Genomic DNA, 20,078 nt, shown 5'->3' on the forward strand with positions numbered 1-20,078 from the left:
TAGTATGATTATATATGACTTTTTTATCGAATCACATCAAAGGAAAGTTTTAGTTTCATTCATTAAAACTCTACTGCTTTTCTGCTTCCCTTTTTCTCAGTCAAGGCCTCAGTCTTGAATCTATTTACTCAGACTGGCTGGATACACCTGGAATACCGAAGGTAAGAAACAAAAGAGCAAACACCACAAACGCATTTTATGCTGTTTACTTTCATTAGGAAAGATTAAATATTCTCTGATAGTATAAACGTCAATACATTTTTAAACCTTTTTGCATTTTTATGATGATTATAAACTCATCCAGGGCAAATCTAATCCATTCATGTGATTCATCATCTCTGTTCCGAGTCCTTTAGGTTATTATTGGATTTGACGATTGTTAAACACTTTGAGAGGAAATGTGTCTTGATCCCAGGCTGAGATAATGTTTCTGCTGCAGCATTAATCTTGATGCATAGCCCCCAGCAGGATGTGCCCATTCTTTATTGCTGAATTCTACAATGAAAGAAAATTTCTGTTACTATAAGTGCTGTGGAATCTGTGACTGAATTTGACACAGTTCAATGCTTCGTATCAGGCATGTGGTGAAGATCACGAGAGCTTCCTTTAATATCTTTCACTTGTTTCCTGGGACAGAAGTTCACCATAATGTGTCACACTGAAATGTATGTTTTGGGCTGGAGATGCACTCAACACATCTATTTAAGTGAATTCATTAATATTATTATTCATTTACCAATCAGGAAAAGTTTGTTTCGCACACAGGACATCGGATGAGACAGCACCTTAATATGATGAGTTCTTGTCTGAAGCATTGAATCATTTCATGGGTGAAATTATTAATTAACTTAAAGTGAGCTGTAAGCATTGCAGATAAGAGCTTGGTTAGTTCAGCTTTATATTTTCTTTACAGGAGTGTACACTTAAGAACTTTGGCATTATTTTCTTAATTCATTAACACGAAATAGGGAATCGTCAGCCTGATCATATTTCACAGCAGTCTATACTTTGGCAAGTATTTAATATTGCCAAAGTATAATTTAGTACACAAGTATCAGTTTAATTATTTAACTCTCACTCCCCCCATTTCAGGCTGTTACTCTGAGCTTGAAAACATGTACTTGAACGTGTCTCAAAACAAATAATGGCAGGAAATAGTTGGCTTCACAATAAACACTCGTTCTCTTGCGCACAAGAGACACACACCCATAGAATGACTAATGAGAGAAATAGAGCTCGTTTTTCCATTCGACTATTTTTATAACATTGGGTTTTTGTGAGCATGTTGGGATTTCGTGGTGGACATTTTGTACTCTTATGGCCTTATTAAACTGCTCACCCTGTGGACTATGAAATAAAGTCCTATATTCAAATTCAAATATGAAAATGAGATTTCTACAAATATATCCTCATATCAGCAAGTGTGTGATCTGGTGTTCGAGGCATCAGGATGCATAAAGGTGTGCTGAGGAATAAAGTGACATTCACTCAAATGTCAGGCATGCCTCCTCAGTTCGATGTGAAGCCACAAATGTCTCTCTCACCTTCCTGTTCTAGGAGAGTGTACAGTCCCCCTCTGAAAGTACCAGAGCCTCAAGACCAGTTCTTTTATTATTTGTTATACACTGAAGACATTTGGGTTTGAGGTCAAAAGATGAATATGAGACAATATTACAGCTTTCATTTCATGACATTTACATCTAGATGTAACGTGGGATGTAAACTTGTTTGTTTGAACTCATCTGTTCTTCTTGTGGTCAAAAATATTGGAACGTGCACCTGACAGGTGTTTCTTGTTACACAAGTGTGTCCTGTTAGATTGAATCTTTAAACTGTTAACACCTCTGAACATCTACTCTTGGTGTGAGCTCTGGGTTCCACCTGGGAAGACTGCATTTGTTGTTAAATAGGATAAACCAGCATGAAGACCAGAGAACTGACTATGGGAGAAAAAAAAGCTATTTTAAAGCTGAGGAATGACAACAAAAAAAAAAAACAGAGCCATTGCACAAGCAGAAGCAAGTTCACAAGCCAATACAACAATTTGGAATGTCCAGAAAAAGAAAGGAAAATGTTGTACTAACAACTAACATCAAACAGGTCAGCCGAGGAAACAAATAGCAGCTGATGTTAAACAGCAGCTGTGAAGAAAAACCCAACATCAACACCACAGAGCAGGGTGAAGGTATCACAATCCACTGATTGAAGATGATCCTGAGAGCTGAAATATAAAGAGCACACCATAAGTTCAAACACTGATATTTAGTAAGAATCAGAACACTAGATCGGAATTTGCAAAAAATCCACAAACCAAGATTTACCAAAATAACAAACACCAACGTATGGGGGAATCATCTGCTCATGATCCCAAACCATACTGTACAAGCTCATTGGTAAAGGACAGTGGAGGTAGTGTCATGATAGTGTCATATTTTAGTGCTTAGTGCCTCTTCTGCTTGTGTGTTGATAATGCTATGCTAATGGTCATGGCAGTGTTTTACAGGCATGCTGTGTGATTGAACCCTGAAGGATGGTTTATGTCTATAATGAAAGCTGACTTTAGAGCAATAAGGCAGCTATGCAAGCCATCTCTTGTTAACAGGAGCAGTTTACTGCCTAAGTGCTCTGGACTGCACACGGCCTTTCTCCAAATATGCTCCCACTTCACACAAATACCATCGCACACATCTGCACACACTGACTCGCTTTTCTGCCTAGAGTCTGGATGCATCCAAACCATTTTTTAGCTCATGTTATTATTACTTATTTAGCTCTCTTTAATTATCACTGATTTAAAACATGACCATGTAAACAATGAACCTACTAGAATTGCTTTTTATAATGTTAGCAAATAAATAAAGTGCATTTGTTAGCTAGTTTGGATAGTAAATGAGCAGGTTGTGTTTTACTTCAGAAAACCTACAATACAATCCTACAATGTACAATACAATATACTGGAGATCTTCTTGTCACTCACCTAGTGTTCAGTGTAGACTTTTTCCTCACCTAGCCTGCTGTGTGCTGCTATCAATCACACACATTGCACATAGTTTTAGGTTCAAGATGTTTATCAGGTTATTTGTATTGTTATTAATGCATTGGTATTGATGCATATACACTTCACATTCTGCAGTTGTACGCTAAACGTGCAGCTAATATCTCGAGCATGTGCGTGTTGACACCTTCAGATGAACACAGAAATATTTGTTACTTCACTGCAGATACTTAAAGCCAGGGAATTCTGCCATGAGGATTGGACTGATACTAAATATGAAACTGCTTTCCAACTAGCAGCTTACAATTCATTAGTCCACAACAGACTGGGATTTCCCTAGCCAGTGAATTTCTTAACCACTAAATGCCTCTACTTATTATTCTGTCATTTGCCCTAAAGTTATTCTGTAACTACTATGGTTTATTATTCAGTAACTACAGTGATTCTAATAGGAAATGTATGTAGTTACAAGAAAAAGGGATGTTCTGACCAGAGCCAATGACAGGTCCTAGGAGCCAGGGGTCTTTACGCAGTGATAGATGAGGCTGGTAACTGACTGCAGCTCAGCTCATGTGTCAGAGACCTAATTTGTCACATAGGATAGGAACTCTCTGTTATTTGCTTTGGTAATAGTTGTAGTAATAAGAGTCGTAATAATACATGTTGAATTGAATTGTGAGAGACAGAAAGACTGCTGTTGGTCATTTCCAGATGTTCTGTATTTCCCAGGAGCAGTGCTGTAGTCAGGTCACTTACCACCTAGGCAGCAGATCTTATGTCCATGTCGAGTGTATGTCTTTATACTCTCACTTCCAAGCCAAAGCCTTTTCATTGCTATTCAGTTTGAGAGCAGGCGAGGACCTGAATGGGGTTATTTTAAATTTAAGAAAAATGATTTACCTGCAGGCTTTTATGTAAGCTTCAAGGCAAAATTCAGTTAAGATTTTCTGCTCCAAAGCTGCAAGTTGGCACAGAAATGTGCAATCCTGACTGAGGTCACAAGTCAAAAGTAGTTTTGCAAGCCAGCCTAATTGCTTTAGCTAGAGTCTGGTATGTTTCCTCATTGAACATGCCCACCAATTTCACAGGAAGGAGGAGACTGGCGTTTTAATCAGTCAACAATTGAATTTGCAGCAGGTTATTCAGTTTTAATCATTTCAGACATAACTCTGCAATAAATATGTGATGTGTCTTGCTGTTGAAATCTCATTGTGCTAAAAAAGTTTCCACAATGGAAACTTATGCACAATTTGCTCCCACTCTGAAGTGTGGACAACTAATTGGCTTGCAACTTTCAGGATTCGGAAGCTTGTGGCCCGAAGAGTATATTTGGTGTTTTGTGAGCTGTCTCAGCTCAGGGTATATAAATTGAGAATTAAGTTATATGGTATGTACTTAAGCAACTAAGGTCCTAAATTTAGGACTCATGAGTTATACCACTGATCCATCCATCCATCCATCCATCTTCTACCGCTTATCCGGGGCTGGGTCGCGGGGGCAGCAGTCTGAGCAGGGACACCCAGCCTTCCCTCTCCCCAGACACTTCCTCCAGCTCCTCCGGGGGGATACCGAGGCGTTCCCAGGCCAGCCGAGAGACATAGTCCCTCCAGCGTGTCCTAGGTCTTCCCCGGGGCCTCCTCCCGGTTGGACATGCCCGGAACACCTCCCCAGGGAGGCGTCCAGGAGGCATCCGGAACAGATGCCCGAGCCACCTCAGCTGACTCCTCTCGATGTGGAGGAGCAGCGGCTCTACTCTGAGCTCCTCCCGAGTGACCGAGCTCCTCACCCTATCTCTAAGGGAGCGCCCAGCCACCGCGCGGAGGAAACTCATTTCGGCCGCCTGTATCCGGGATCTTGTCCTTTCGGTCATGACCCAAAGCTCATGACCATAGATGAGGGTAGGAACGTAGATCGACTGGTAAATAGAGAGCTTCGCCTTGCGGCTCAGCTGTTTCTTCACCACAACAGACCGGTACATCGACCGCATCACTGCAGAAGATACACCGATCCGCTTGTCGATCTCCCGCTCCATCCTTCCCTCACTCGTGAACAAGACCCCAAGATACTTAAACTCCTCCACTATAGGCAGGAGCTTTCCACCAACCTGAAGGGGGCAAGCCACCCTTTTCCGGCTGAGAACCATGGCCTTGGACTTGGAGGTGCTGATTCTCATCCCCGCCGCTTCACACTCGGCTGCAAACCGTCCCGGTGCACGCTGAAGGTCCTGATTTGAAGAAGCCAACAGGACAACATCATCTGCAAAAAGCAGAGACGAAATCCTGTGGTCCCCAAACCGGACTCCCTCCAGCCCCGACTGCTCCTAGAAATCCTGTCCATATAAATAATGAACAGGACCGGTGACAAAGGGCAGCCCTGCCGGAGTCCAACATGCACCGGGAACAAGTCTGACTTACTGTCAGCAATGCGAACCAAACTCCTGCTCCGGTCATATAGGGACCGGACAGCCCTTAGCAGAGGGCCCCGGACCCCATACTCCCAGAGCACCCCCCCACAGATCACCACGAGGGACACAGTCGAATGCCTTCTCCAGATCCGCAAAACACATGTGGACTGGTTGGGCAAACTCCCATGAACCCATACCCTCCAGCAACCTGGTGAGGGTATAGAGATGGTCCAGTGTTCCACGACCGGGACGAAACCCACATTGTTCTTCCTGAATCCGAGGTTTGACTATCGGCCGAATTCTCCTCTCCAGTACCCTGGCATAGACTGAGAGGCTGAGGAGTGTGATCCCCCTGTAGTTGGAACACACCCTCCGGTCCCCCTTCTTAAACAGAGGGACCACCACCCCAGTCTGCCAGTCCAGAGGCACTGTCCCCAGCCGCCACACGATGTTGCAGAGGCTAGTCAACCAAGACAGCCCCTCAACATCCAGAGACTTGAGGTACTCAGGGCGGATCTCATCCACCCCCGGTGCCTTGCCACTGATGAGCTTCTCAACCACCTCAGTACCCTCTGCCTCTGCTTCCTCAGTGGAAGACATGTCGGTGGGTTTGAGGAGATCCTCGAAGTACTGCTTCCATCGTCCGAGAATGTCCCCAGTCGAAGTCAGCAGATTCCCACTCCCACTATAAACAGTGTGAGCAGGGCACTGCTTCCCCCTCCTGAGGCGCCAGACGGTTTGGCAGAATTTCTTCGAGGCCAACCGATAGTCCTTCTCCATGGCCTCACCGAGCTCCTCCCAGACCCGAGTTTTTGCCTCTGCAACTACCCGGGCTGAAGCTTGCTTGGCCCTCCGGTACCCATCAGCTGCCTCCGGAGTCCCCCGAGCCAACCAGGCTCGATAGGACTCCTTCAGCTTGACGCCATCCCTTACTTCCGGGGTCCACCACCGGGTTCGGGGATTGCCGCCACGACAGGCACCGGAGACCTTACGGCCACAGCTCCAAGCGGCCGCGTCGACAATGGAGGTGGAGAACATGGTCCACTCAGACTCAATGTCTCCAACCTCCCTCGGGATCTCGTTGAAGCTCTGCCGGAGGTGGGAGTTGAAGATCTCTCTGACCGGAGACTCTGCCAAACGTTCCCAGCGGACCCTCACAGTACGTTTGGTGGTGATCAGTTGACAGCTCCGCCCCTCTCTTTACCCGAGTGTCCAAGACATACGGCCGGAAGTCAGATGAAACAACCACAAAGTCGATCATCATCATGTGTACTGATGGACACCCTTATGCTTGAACATGGTGTTCGTTATGGACAAACAGTTACTAGCACAGAAGTCCAATAACAGAATACCACTCGGGTTCAGGTCGGGGGGGCCGTTCCTCCCAATCACGCCCCTCCAGGTGTCACTGTCGCTGCGCACATGAGCGTTGAAGTCCCCCAGTAGAACGACGGAGTCCCCGGTCGGAGCACTCTCCAGCACCCCTCCCAGAGACGCCAAGAAGGTCGGGTACTCTACACTGCCATTTGGCCCATAAGCACAAATAACAGTGAGAGACCTCTCCCCGACCCGAAGGCGCAGGGAAACGACCCTCTCGTTCACCGGGGTGAACTCCAACACATGGCTGCTGAGCTGGGGGCTATGTGCAAGCCCACACCAGCCCGCTGCCTCTCACCGCGGGCAACTCCAGAGTAGTAGAGAGCCCAGCCTCTCTCGAGGAGTTGGGTTCCAGAGCCCAAGCTGTGCGTGGAGGCGAGCCCTACTATATCTAGTCGGTATCTCTCAACCTCCCGCACCAGCTCAGGCTCCTTCCCCCCCAGCGAGGTGACATTCCATGTCCCTAAAGCCAGATTCCGTGTCCGGGGATTGGGTCGCCGAGGCTCCCGCCTTTGACTGCCACCCAATCCACATTGCACCAGCCCCTTACGGTTTCTCCTGCAGGTGGTGGGCCCACAGGAGATCGGCCCCACCTCGCTCCTTCGGGTTGAGCTCAGCCGGGCCCCGTGGGGTAAGACCCGGCCGCCAGGCGCTCGCATGCGAGCCTCGACCCCGGGCCTGGCTCCAGGGTGAGGCCCCGGTTGCGCCATACCAGGCGACGTCACGGACCTTGCTTTATATTTCTTCATAAGGGGTTTTGAACCGCTCTTTGTCTGGCCCGTCACCCAGGACCTGTTTGCCTTGGGAGACCCTACCAGGGGCAGAAAGCCCCAGACAACATAGCTCCTAGGATCATTCAGGCACGCAAACCCCTCCACCACAATAAGGTGGCGGTTCAAGCAGGGGTATACCACTGATTGGAATGACTAATCTGTGGGCTCTGCCAGCCCCTAATCCTTTGTCCACACTGCCCTGCTGTGTATACACACATACACATATTTACACACACATAAGCACACAATTTCTCAGATAAATCCAGTGAATATAAAAAGACAAGTATACATAGAGAACCAATTTTATAGTGGAAAAGTTCCATGAGTGTGTGTGTGTGTGTGTGTGTGTGTGTGTGTGTGAGTGGTATTAGGTTGCTTAATTATACTTGTGTGTGCGTGTGTTTGTAAAACAGAGAGAGGTGGAGAGTAAGCGAGTGCTATAGCTCCTCCCCAGGCTGTATAGGAGAAAGCAGTGTTTGATTACAATGAGGTTCTTCTCTCAGACGTGAACTGCTACTGCTGTCTGGCTTTTTTCACTGGATACCAGCTACCACACATCTGTCTCTTACTGCCTCTCTTTTGCCCTTTCTTTTTTCTTCACTCACTTGTGCTTCTCACCTTTTCATTCTCTCTCTCTCTCTCTATCTCTCTCTCTCTCTCTCTCTTTATTATCTCTCTTCCCTGCCTGTCTTTTCCTTCTCCCTTTTTCCTCCCCCTGTTCTCTCCTCCGCTGGGCTTTTCTCACTCACCCACTGAGTGTGTGTGTGTGTGTGAGTGAAAGAGAGAGAGAAGAGCAGTGTACTGGCAGAGCAGACTGTAATAAGGTTAAGTGCAGCTTGCGTGAGAGCTTGAAGGAAGGAGAGAGAGAATGAAAGAGAGACAGACCGGACGACTGGAGGAGTGGATCTGAGGAACTGACGCCCCGTTTCAAGTTAATGAGGGAATTTTTCCTTGTCTCTCCCTCTCTGCCTCTTTTTCTTTCCGCTGAACATTCTCCTCTCTTCCTTTCCTCCAGTGGCTTGGAGAAGCCAGCTCGACGTGGTCACTCTCTCCACCAGTCGCACAAGTCTCCGAGGAGGTAAGTCCATTCTGATAACTCATGCTTTAAGCAGTACTGTAGAACAGCTGTTTACCGCTCAGAAAATTTCACATTTCAAGAAGCGTACGTGGTAATGGAGTGTTTAGCCGTGTGATTTGTGAAGTCTTTGGTTCACTGTGCTTTTCTTGAGAGTCTTATTTCATATACTACTTGCCAGTGTTTTGAGAATAGTTGTGGCTGGAGCATCACTCAGTGGCTGAGAAGCGAAATCACAGACTCTGTTACTATTTTGGAATGGAGACTGAAAACAGATGCTTTTTAAACTGTGTGGTGCAGGTGACATTTAGCCACATCATCAAGTGCTCAGTGTTTGGAATGATATTCATTTGTCTGTGACTGTGCCTGTTTATTAGTTTGTCTGTGACTGTGCCTGTTTATTAGTTTGTCTGTGACTGTGCCTGTTTATTAGTTTGTCTGTGACTGTGCCTGTTTATTAGTTTGTCTGTGACTGTGCCTGTTTTTCATCTGTCTCTGTCTCTGACTGTTGGACTCGCAGAGGTAGAGTTTAGCAATATGGTAATATAATATCTGTACTATGATACGTTATCAGCACTAAGCCACTGAGAGTCTCATATGTCGGTACTGACTGATTCTAATATTACACCTTTTTCCCTTCTCTTCTGTGATTTTGATATGTGAAATCTAATTTTTTTCCAGCTTTTTTTTTTGTTTTTACTTTGTTAGTTAACCTGTATATCATGATATATTTAGAATATTAAGAAGTTATAATTTTCACATTGTTGACCCTTAATCCAACACTGAAAAGTGCGTGTGTCTGTGTGTGCGTGTGTCTGTGTGTACTTGTTTCTGTGTGTGTGTCTGTGTGTGCGTGTCTGTGTGTGCGTGTGTCTGTGTGGGTGTGTTTGTGTATGCGTGTCTGTGTGTTTTTGTCTGTGTGCGCGTGTGTGCACGCGTGTCTGTGTGTGCGTGTGTGTCTGTGTGTGCGTGTGTGTGCGCGTGTGTCTGTGTGCGCGCACTAGTGTGGCTCCACTAGTTTTACTTGTGGCTCCACTAGTATTGCAAAAAGCCCTGTGTCTGTGTGTTTGTGTTTCTGTGTGTGTGTTTGTGAGGGAGAGACAGAGTAAGAGCCCAAATGTTTTTGTCTCATTATTATCATTGTACACATTATGCATTATCCTTCCCTCTGAGGCATATTATCTGTTGAGTATTCTTTTTCTCTTTCTGTCTGTCACTTTACTGCTCTGCAGGTTGTAAAATGGATGCACATCAGTGGTGGCACCCGAAAGGGCACCAAGCGGAAGAGAGCAGGGCCCAAGGTGAACTTCAAAGAGGTAAGACCCCACCAAGCTGCCTTTGAATAGCTCCTGTGTCGTCCTCACATCCTCCTGCATCTTATCCTCTTCTGCCTTCTCACATGGTTTCCCCCTTTTTTTAAGCTAATTGTCCTTAACATCCACCAGCAGAATCTTTTCTCTGCTTGGCTTTACACTTGTTTGTTTGATTTTTGTTTTGTTTTTATTGTGTTGTGGCACGACATTATCAGATCTGACTTTGTGGATGGTGTAAAGACCTAAAGAGGGAAATGGGGGTGGACATTGTTCTTCGCCCATATTTCTCGGCAATGAGGTGCCAGGAAAAGACAGACGAGGACAATCAGTGATTTGAAAACTTGTCCTGAAATGGCTTGGCTGGTCATTCTGCATGACATCATGGGACAGCCGTGACTCAGCTCATTTAATGTTTTCCTGAGGAAGCGTTTAAAATGGCCCTCACCAGTACTGCCTGTTGCTGTGCGTGCGTGCTTACATGCGAGTGTGTGTGTGTATGGGCATGCGCATAAGTCTGTTGTTTTACTTTCCACGCTTAAATATTTTATCCTTTACACATAGAGATAAATGCACAGAGATAAATAAACTCATAGGAAAGGAAGAGTAATCATTTTGTAGTTGTAACAGAAAACATTGGGATTTGATGTACACACTTGTATTGCCTTTACAGTAATTGGATTTACCTTGTGCATTACACCTCAGTAGCAGAAACGTGTCTGTGTGTGCGTTTCTGATTGGGCCGTGTTCGAGTTTCAGCAGTGAGATCATTTCTGTTCTGAGTCTCTGGTCACATTGGTGGTAGGGTTTTGTGTGTGAGGGTGTGTGTATGGCTGGAGAATGTGCTAGAACACAATGCCTCTTTACAAACTTGTGTGAGCAGTAAAACACTTGAAAGGAGCATTAACAGACGACTTGTTGACTGTGTTGTGTCAAAAACGTTACACTCAACAATCAGGAATTTCTTGAAATCTGCACCCTTGAAAATGGCTCTAATGTATGACACTTGTTTTGGATGAAGTAAGTTTTTGGTCATGTGTACTTTCCATCCTGTTATTTTGATAAAGAACATTCCATTTATCAGTCCAGGGAGAGAATTTTGAGAGATTTGAGTTTGCAGATATCACATCATGTACAAACAACACCGGATTCACACCTACATGGCAGGTTGACGTGCACGCTTCAAGTAACTTCAGAGAAATGTGGGATGGGGTTAGAGGGTGGGTTGGTGTGGTGGGTCCATGAAAGAAAGAAAGGCCAATTACAGTCTAGTTGGCTCTGTACAATGGGCCGGGTGGAGAGAAGACGGAGAACGAAAGAGCGATTGTTTGAAGTGCTGCCATAAAAGCCAGCCTGAAAGGAAACACTAGTGACCCCTCACACACAAACACACACACACACACACACACACACACACATGCACTACTCCCCCCTTCTTCCTAGTGCCTGCTAACAGAGAATGGTGGGAGCCCCTGAGTCCTCCAGGTGTATTTTATATTACTTATTCACAGACTTCAAACGCAAGTGCCCCATCTCCTGTCTGTACATAAATCAGGTTTTGGGGCCGCTCTTAAACAGAGGAAAGCACAAGGCTCCAGCACACAGCCATTCCCCACAGTAATTACATCATTGCTAATTGGTGCTGTCGAGGGCCAGACACCCCCGACCAAACCCTAGACAGAGCTCAGGGTCATTTAAATGTGAAACGAAATTTTTGCCCTGGAAAAGAGTTTTATTGCCTCTTTTAGTGAGTGGGCGTGGATGAGCGGAAATGTGTAGTGAAAGAGGTTTTTTGTGGTGTATTAGGTACACTTATGTGCTAATGAGATTCATTTTGCTTAATTTTCTTCTACATTAGGGAGAGCATTTCTCTGCAATGGCTAATTTTGAGAGAGTGAGAGAGAGACAGAGTCAGAGTGAGAGCGAGACAGAGTCAGAGTGAGAGAGAGACAGAGTCAGAGTGAGAGAGAGACAGAGTCAGAGTGAGAGAGAGACAGAGTCAGAGTGAGAGAGACAGAGTCAGAGTGAGAGAGAGACAGAGTCAGAGTGAGAGAGAGACAGAGTCAGAGTGAGAGAGAGACAGTCAGAGTGAGACAGAGACAGAGACAGAGTCAGAGTGAGAGAGAGACAGAGTCAGAGTGAGAGAGAGACAGAGTCAGAGTGAGACAGAGACAGAGTCAGAGTGAGACAGAGACAGAGTCAGAGTGAGAGTGAGACAGAGTGAGAGTGAGAGAGAGAGAGAGACAGAGTGAGAGTGAGAGAGAGACAGAGTGAGAGTGAGAGAGAGTCAGAGTGAGAGAGAGACAGAGTCAGAGTGAGAGAGAGAGTCAGAGTGAGAGAGAGAGACAGAGTCAGAGTGAGAGAGAGACAGAGTCAGAGTGAGAGAGAGAGGCCGAGCGAGACACAGAGCGAGGGAGAGACACAGAGACCGAGCGAGACACAGAGAGCGAGAGAGAGACAGAGTGAGACTCCCATATCATCTCAGCTTTCAGACATTTTCATGTCTCCTATTCCATTACTGCATGGAATGAAATAAAAATGAACATGTACACTATCAGCATTAAGTCATCAGTTTTCTGTTTGATAATATGTGCTCTATCTGGTCCATTAGCTAATGGATAACTGGAAATTCAAATTAAAGAGGAAGCTCCTCACCCGTTTGAGGTTTACATTTTGTGAAATCCCTTTCGGTTCACAGTGCAGAGGCTTAGAATTTAAAGTTTCATTTTTATGTGTCAGTTATTTTCCTGTCCTTAACCCCTTTGACTAAAATCAATCTGTCTGTGGCACCAGAGAGATTTTCCTCACTACTTACTTTTTTCCTATTTGTTTCATCGTAACTAAAGTTGAATTTTTTGAGTATTACTGAGTTTCTGAAGAATAAACTGAGAGTTTGTAGGAGGCAAAAGGCAGGCAATTCTCAGTTCCAGTCTTGCTCTCATCATACCTCACAAAAGGCCTGATCAGTAACTCACGAGGTGTATTTACTAAGGACTAAAGATTAGGACATAGTTTTAGTAGGTTAATACATTAGAGGCTTGTTAAATATGAGTATAAATATATATATATACAGTGATGCCTCGAGATACAAGTGCTTTGACATACGAATTTTTTGAGATACGAGCTGTGATTCGACCAAATTTTTGGCTTCACATACGAGCAAATTTTTGAGATACGAGCATCCGAGCCGCCGCCGCCGAAAAAAAGATCCCCAACAACCACGTGTGCTCTGTTTCCCCGCCTCAGCTTCCCGCGTCTCACTCGGTTAAAGCCGCCTTTCCACTGCACACGACAAACGACGGCCGATAAAAAGGAAGTCATTCATTTCCTATGGAGAGTCGCAAAGGCGCTGCGTGAGGTGCCGACCATCTGCGGATCCATAATTTTCTGATCCGTTTTAAGCGTTGGATCCGTTAAAAAAATTTTACTTGTGCGACTACACCGCATCTGATATGCTGACCGGACAGGTTTTTATTAAAACGACCGGCAGATGTTAGTGAGGAAAGAGTGACAAAAAAGGCAAAAACAAGTGAAGAGAAAAGCGATGAAGAAAATTAAGCAAAATTAATGTAAAGAAAACAGAAATTGTAGCAATTAAGTTCAGTTAAGAGAAATTCAGTTCTGTCAGGACCACTTTGTCAAATGAGAATTTATTAGATGATATGCATACAGTTAGTGTTGGCGGTATGGTTCTGTTCTGGACAAAAATCCACGCGCCCGTCCGTGCGCATGCGTGGTCAGAGCGGAGAAAGCAGCGAAAATAGAATAACCCCCCGTATAACAGAACCTCTAATCATGCATAGTATTAGATTTGCCCGCTTACGCGTTTTTGGAAAGTAATAAATGAATGAATGGATAAATAAATAATTAAATAATTAGAGAGAGAGGGGGAGAGAGAGAAAAATATGTGGAGATTTATGACGTAAACTGGTACAACGAACACGGGTTCCGGCATGGTGGAGTTGGGGTTGGAGGAGTGAGTTCAGATCGCGGCAGCAGTGAAGCGCTAGAACGGCTCTATGAATGGGAATTTAAATGGTCGGGTAATATGGATGTTGTAACCGGATTGGTGCGTGTCGTGGACAGCCGATTAATAGCTGATGCACGCTTGATGACGTGGCCTGTCAGAACTAACGCTGATGCTTGATTTAAGTTCGTTAATTTTAGTGAAGTTTAGTTAAGTTCCATTTAAGTGTAAAGTAGCATTAAGAGTGTACAGTAGCGAGTAAGTAAACGAAAGCGAAAGTGAGACAAAATTCCGCCTGTTTACTCCTCCCTCAACCTCCGTGCGCATCTTCCGTAAAGTAAAACCAGTTTATTTTTTTAACATTCTCTTTTATTACTGTATGTTTTTACACAATATTTGTCATTTATAAATACAGGTACTGTACATTTTTCATATTCAAAACACAAACAAAACAACTGGAGTGGAATTTTGCTAGCTGGAACGGATTAATGGGATTTCAATTCATTTAAATGGGGAAAATTGTTTTGAGATACGAGCAATTTGAGATACGAGCAAGGTCCCGGAACGAATTAAACTCGTATCTCGAGGCATCACTGTATAGTGTGTTCAGTGCTTGTGTTTGATTAAGAATGACTGACAGAATTTGGAGATGGACACCAAAAGATTGAATCAGTGCTTTTGCCACGTTGGTTTTGTCCATTCAGTCAAGGCTGATTTTACCTGCAGTGTGTAGACTCTGGATGTAACAGAGCACAAAATGTATTATTCAGAATAAGCCGTAGATTTTGAAGGAGATTTTGTATTTGTAGAGATACAAATGCAAGGTGCAGTATTCTTTTCTTTTATTATTCAATTAATTAATTAATTTTTTGTTTTAATGATCATTTATTTATTTTTTTGTAAGTTTCCCAGTAAAGTTAATAGGACATCTAGTTGAGATAAGAGATATGCACCAGGTCTGGAATCCCACAGGACTTTATTATTCAAATATTATTATTTAGCTTTGTTTTTAACTATAAATAACAGTTGCTTGATTTTGGAAAGATGTTGTTTTTAAAAGTTGGTTCCTTACCCAGTCACATGAGACTGATTATGAAGTTGAAGTTGAGCAGCTGAAGATTTGCAGAAGTAAAATCATGTTCTGCAACTGTGTGTTAAAATATTTTAAGTAAAAATATGACATAGAATTGAGTGACTTTTGTTTCATTTCACTATGTACTGCATCAGCTAATATGGTTAAGCCCATTGACTTCTTATTCCCAGCAGCTCACCTCTTTGTAGACCACACCCACTTTCAGTTTAAATATAGATAGATAAATAGATAGATAGATCTATCCATCCATCCATCCATCCCTCCCAGTGAGAAATTCACAAATTCCAGCTATATCCAAATAGAGGTAACAAATATTCTGAGCACAAAACAGATGGAGATGATGGCACTTATATTTGGATATTTGGTTATTATTGGAGTGTATTTTGCCCCTTTATATGGTTTATTGTATATTTCTTTTGTATATTTATAACATTTTAATATCAGGATTTGTTTTATTTGATTTATTTGTTCTGCAAACATTGTACATCTGTGTTGTTTTAGTACATTAACAATATTTAGATTTGTATTTGTCAGTGTGAATACAAAATTCAGCTTTATATTGTTACTCGAACTTAAGTATCTAATCTGACACACAGACCTGCTGACTTGAAGAACCTCCCAATTCATGGTGCTGTATTCATTACAGGTTGCAGTTGTTGCCTTAGATGTTTTTTGTAATGTTTGGTATTCAACATTGTTTGTACACTGTGTGTTGTATATTTCTTTTTTTTTCTCTTTGCTGCCCTTTTGCTGCAGAAACATATATCCAGTAAATCTGTTTTCCTTTCCCCGTCTCTGCCTCACGTCTGTTTTCCTCTTGTCTGAGTGGCTAAATCTGATTTATGAAGAGGAGAGGAAATGGACATACGGCCCCTGTGGTTCTCTCAAAAGCTTCACAGAGAAGTGCACTGAGTCAGACACTGTAGATATTGTGTGTGTGTGTGTGTGTGTACAGAGTACGTATATGGGGCTATGTGTGAGAAACAGAACACCCTGCATGCATGAGGCATGTTGCGTGTGTGTGTGTGTGTACAGAGAAAAGTGCAAAACAGGACACTATGCTTGCTTAGGCAAGTTGCATGTTTTGTGTGTGTGTGTGTGTGTGTCTTTGTGTAAGAACGGTCCAGAGACTGTGATGAAACAGAGAGAGTCATGTGAAGGGCAGGAGCTGCTGAGTAAAAAAATGCTGGAAAGAATATGCCATGAAGTCATGTGCTTTTTGTTATACACACAAACACACACACACACACACACACACACACACACACACACACACACACACACACACACCTATTACATGCACGTTACACTCTACATTCCTCGCATAAGAGCAATCATTGCAATCATTTAACCAGCTAAAGACATGTTATGCTTATATATGATTTTTTTTAAATTTTCTTTTGATTCAATCTCTTGAATCTGATAATACTAAGAAGATTTAAATAGAAAGATTTGTCCCGACTGGCAGAAAGGAAATGTGTTAATCAGGATGGATGTAAAGAATTTCACGAGTTTCAATTTCATGATGGAACAATCACAATGTAGGTTATAGAAACTAAAAATAGAGATGCACTTATATTTTTGCACCTTTTGAATCTATATCTAATAGGTACATAGAATAGGTGTGTGTGTGTGTGTGTAGAAGGAAATACCAGATGTATGTTACTTTGGATGGACTCACTCACCACAAGCACATCATAATTTTGTACCTATAAAATGATCTCACAGGAATAATGTGTTAAAATACAAAGCAAGATTGCGTGCATTAAATAAAATTAGAGATATAAATGAATTTGAGCTGTATGAAAGAGAGATATCTTTACATCATGTTCACACATGTTTCCTCTTTCAGTGACACTTGAAGACCAAACTGCTAATGAGAGACAAACACAAATTAGTCTGGCGTCTTCTCTGTGTGAAATTGTGTGGTATATGGTGTCCAATTCCAATCACTATTCTTTAATGGCTCACATCACAGATCTGACTCTCTTTCATCGCCTGAGATGTTTTTCTGAATTTTCCAGGACTCCAGCGGGAGATTTAGGTGGCTTTTAATGTGAGTTCTTTCCTCAAACTGATGAAAGAAATAACAGAAAGAAATCATGGTATCATTTTGATCCCATCCGTGTTTGTCTTTTTCGCACAAACCGAACAGACGTCAGCCAGGAAATATACAGTCACATATAGCATTAACCGATTATGCATGTTGCCCCCCTTCTTGCACTGCCGTTCAACACCAAAACTCCAGCTGGTTTCGAGTAAAGTAGCAATTTGTGAGTAAGTGCTCCCTCATAAATGTGCAGTAGCCCATAGTGGTCAATCAAATTGCCGGTTTTTCCCCCTGATGTCTAGCTCATTTGAAGGGGCCTCGTCTGGTGGGGAAATGAAATCATTGCTCACAATAAAAAAAAGAACCTATGCTCTGTGAACTCAGCCATAAGTTCTTTCCCTACTAAACACAACTTGAAAACATCTGTCAGATGGAGAGACTAAGGGTTGTGTTTTTTGGTAATGAGCGAAGGAGGCGGCGACTCCCACAGACGACTCTGATGCTATTAAACTTGATCTGGGCGCTCCTCTTTCTTCACGCCTCCCTCTCCATCTTGGAAGGTCTATGGGGATAAACTTGTAAAGCCAACAGCGGTGATGGCCATCCCTTTAATGCACACGTCTGGTTCCACTGGGTCTGAGTGAGTCTAAACTTTTCTGAAGGCTTTTTTTCTCCAGTGTTGCAAGGATGGATCAATTTGGGACTGTTTCAACTGCTGTACTTCCCTTTCAAGGGGGAAAACTGTGATTGCTCTAGATGTTATTCAGCTCTGCATGTGATTTAAATAGGAGCAGTTAAAGCTCTTTCTCAGTAAACGTACTGTTTATTTTATAAAAAAATAATTTAAAAAAAAAGGCTGAGAGGGTGCTAAATATGACAGTTTGTTCAGAGACATATCACATTCCTCTCTTTGCTAGCTTGCTATGATCGTTCTTTTTAATTAAGGACTCAGGGACCTCCATTCAGAGCCAAAGCACAGAGCGTTCAGTAAATGTAGAGTTTACGCTTTGATAATTACGTTTATTAGTCATGTGGTTGGACTTTGGAATCAAGGCCGTATTACAGCTAACGCTTTACAGCTAAACAAACATATTTTGTAGCTTATTTTCACAGTTGAAATATAAACATATGGTCAGATTGTGGATAACACCAACTGAAGGGCCAAAGAGGAGGGTGGTGATAGTTCAAAAGCCTGACAACTTGTCTAATGACATAAAACCCAAAGTTTAACAGCCCCTGCTGAAGATTGCTGCGTTTGTACCTTTTGTTAATGAACCCTGAATTTGTTCCAGTGGGAGTCTGTTTAAATAAAAAATAGATTTAAATGAAGAAATTCCAGGTGGATAAAAGATGAATATGGTAGGAAGTCATATGGAAATGTGTGTGGCATCTGACTTGAAGTTTATCCACAGAATGAAACGCATAATATAAGGAACTCAGAGGTGCTTTAAGACTACACAGAAAATCCGGCTTCCCCTAAAATTTCATTACGATTTGCCAATGAAATGTTTACCTGTGCGTCAACATTACTCATCTCTTTTGGTAAAAGTCAATATTTTCTTGAATCACATTTTCAAATGTCTTACTGTAATATTTATTTTGCTGTTTGCTCCTTCAATGCAAACTGTTTTAGGTGAACAGTGCGCTGTGTGTGAACAATCGTCTTTTGAATCTTTCGAAACAGAGAAATTCAGACACAGTGTGCTTATTGAGATTCTCTTGCAGACTCGTATACAGTATGTTTTAATGGAAAGAAAGATTAACACTCATTGAACTGCAAACTTTTATATGTCATTTTAAGTCCTCTCATCATTAAAACAAACTGATTAATTAATCAACTTCAGCTGCTTTTTGGCAAGGAGAAAAAAAAAACATAATTTCAGTCATATATGTGTGTGTGTGTGTGTGTGTGTGTGTGAGAGAGAGAGATATATAATATATATTGTCTATATATTTGGCATATTTTTATTTTGGTGGAGACTGTGAGCTAATTAAATTTGGAAATATATATCGAAGTAAATTTTCAATATACCCGCTGCGGCTTATCACCTTATAAAACACGCCTTCCAACAACACCATATTGATTAAACTGTTTAAAATAGGCAGAAATCCACAGCACAAAGATTCTACTGGATAAAAATGGCATTAGTAATTTTAGGCCTTCTGCCAAGCTTTATCAGATTGGTTTGGCAGCACTTTATTTGGGTCTAAAATGCACAGGGGTCTGAAAGAGGGGGCATCACTGGTCTGGGCAGAAATAGCAGGATGACTTATTCAGTGGATTCTGGGGTAGGTGGATAACTGTAACCAGCAGTGTGTGCACAGAAAAAATGTGGAGAAAACAAAAGTAAATTTATGTGCACATATACAAATTAAAGATGGTTATTCCAGTTTCAGCTTAGTCCAGGTTAATGTTCTGTATAGCACACTGAAGGTTTAGTTGAGATACCAATAACATAAGATCCATTTCGTTAAAGAAGCTCCTTTCGCAACTTTCTCTTCAGCATCATATAAACCCATAAAGAACCTTTTTTTCTAGCAGAGTATGTGAAATATCAAATAAATCACTCCTGAAACGAGGTCAGCAGAAGTTAATTTCTTTCTGGACTCTGACTACACATAACCCAGCACCAGCCCTTATTCATTAAAGTTGCATAGAAAAGAATGTAGATTTGAGCTACAACATGACAGAAATATATCATTGTCTTAAACAAGCTGTGATCTTCAGCGGCATGGATGCAAGCTCACTAGTACTATGTACATGTCATGTATGCCTACGTAAAACAATCCAGTTTAAGCTCAAATAAATGTCATTTACACACCCTCTTTTGTACAGCTTTTGCCACAGTGAGCAAAAAAAAAGGATGCTTGCAGATGAAGGCATTTGTGGAATATAAAGCCCATTAGCTATATTTTTGGTTTGTGAGGTTCATGTGTTCTTGATTGTTTGTTTTTTCTTACTCTACTTTCTATACTTGCTGTACACATTAATCATACTATAAATCAAGCAGTTTTTCAGGTTGTAAAGATAGGG

At 42.6% G+C, this 20,078-nt stretch overlaps 1 protein-coding gene across 1 annotated transcript in view; it reads left to right on the forward strand.

Moving 5' to 3' along the window:
* Window positions 1-20,078, forward strand: part of aopep (aminopeptidase O (putative)) — a 75,904-nt gene that overhangs the window by 33,774 nt on the left and 22,052 nt on the right. The window contains exons 11-13 of the mRNA XM_060882165.1: window positions 101-161; window positions 8,565-8,627; window positions 9,857-9,940. Of these exons, the coding sequence (XP_060738148.1) occupies window positions 101-161; window positions 8,565-8,627; window positions 9,857-9,940 (208 nt within the window). The remainder of the gene's footprint in view (window positions 1-100; window positions 162-8,564; window positions 8,628-9,856; window positions 9,941-20,078) is intronic.

The sequence above is a fragment of the Tachysurus vachellii genome, chromosome 11 (genome assembly GCF_030014155.1).
Source record: "Tachysurus vachellii isolate PV-2020 chromosome 11, HZAU_Pvac_v1, whole genome shotgun sequence".
Lineage (NCBI taxonomy): Eukaryota > Metazoa > Chordata > Actinopteri > Siluriformes > Bagridae > Tachysurus > Tachysurus vachellii.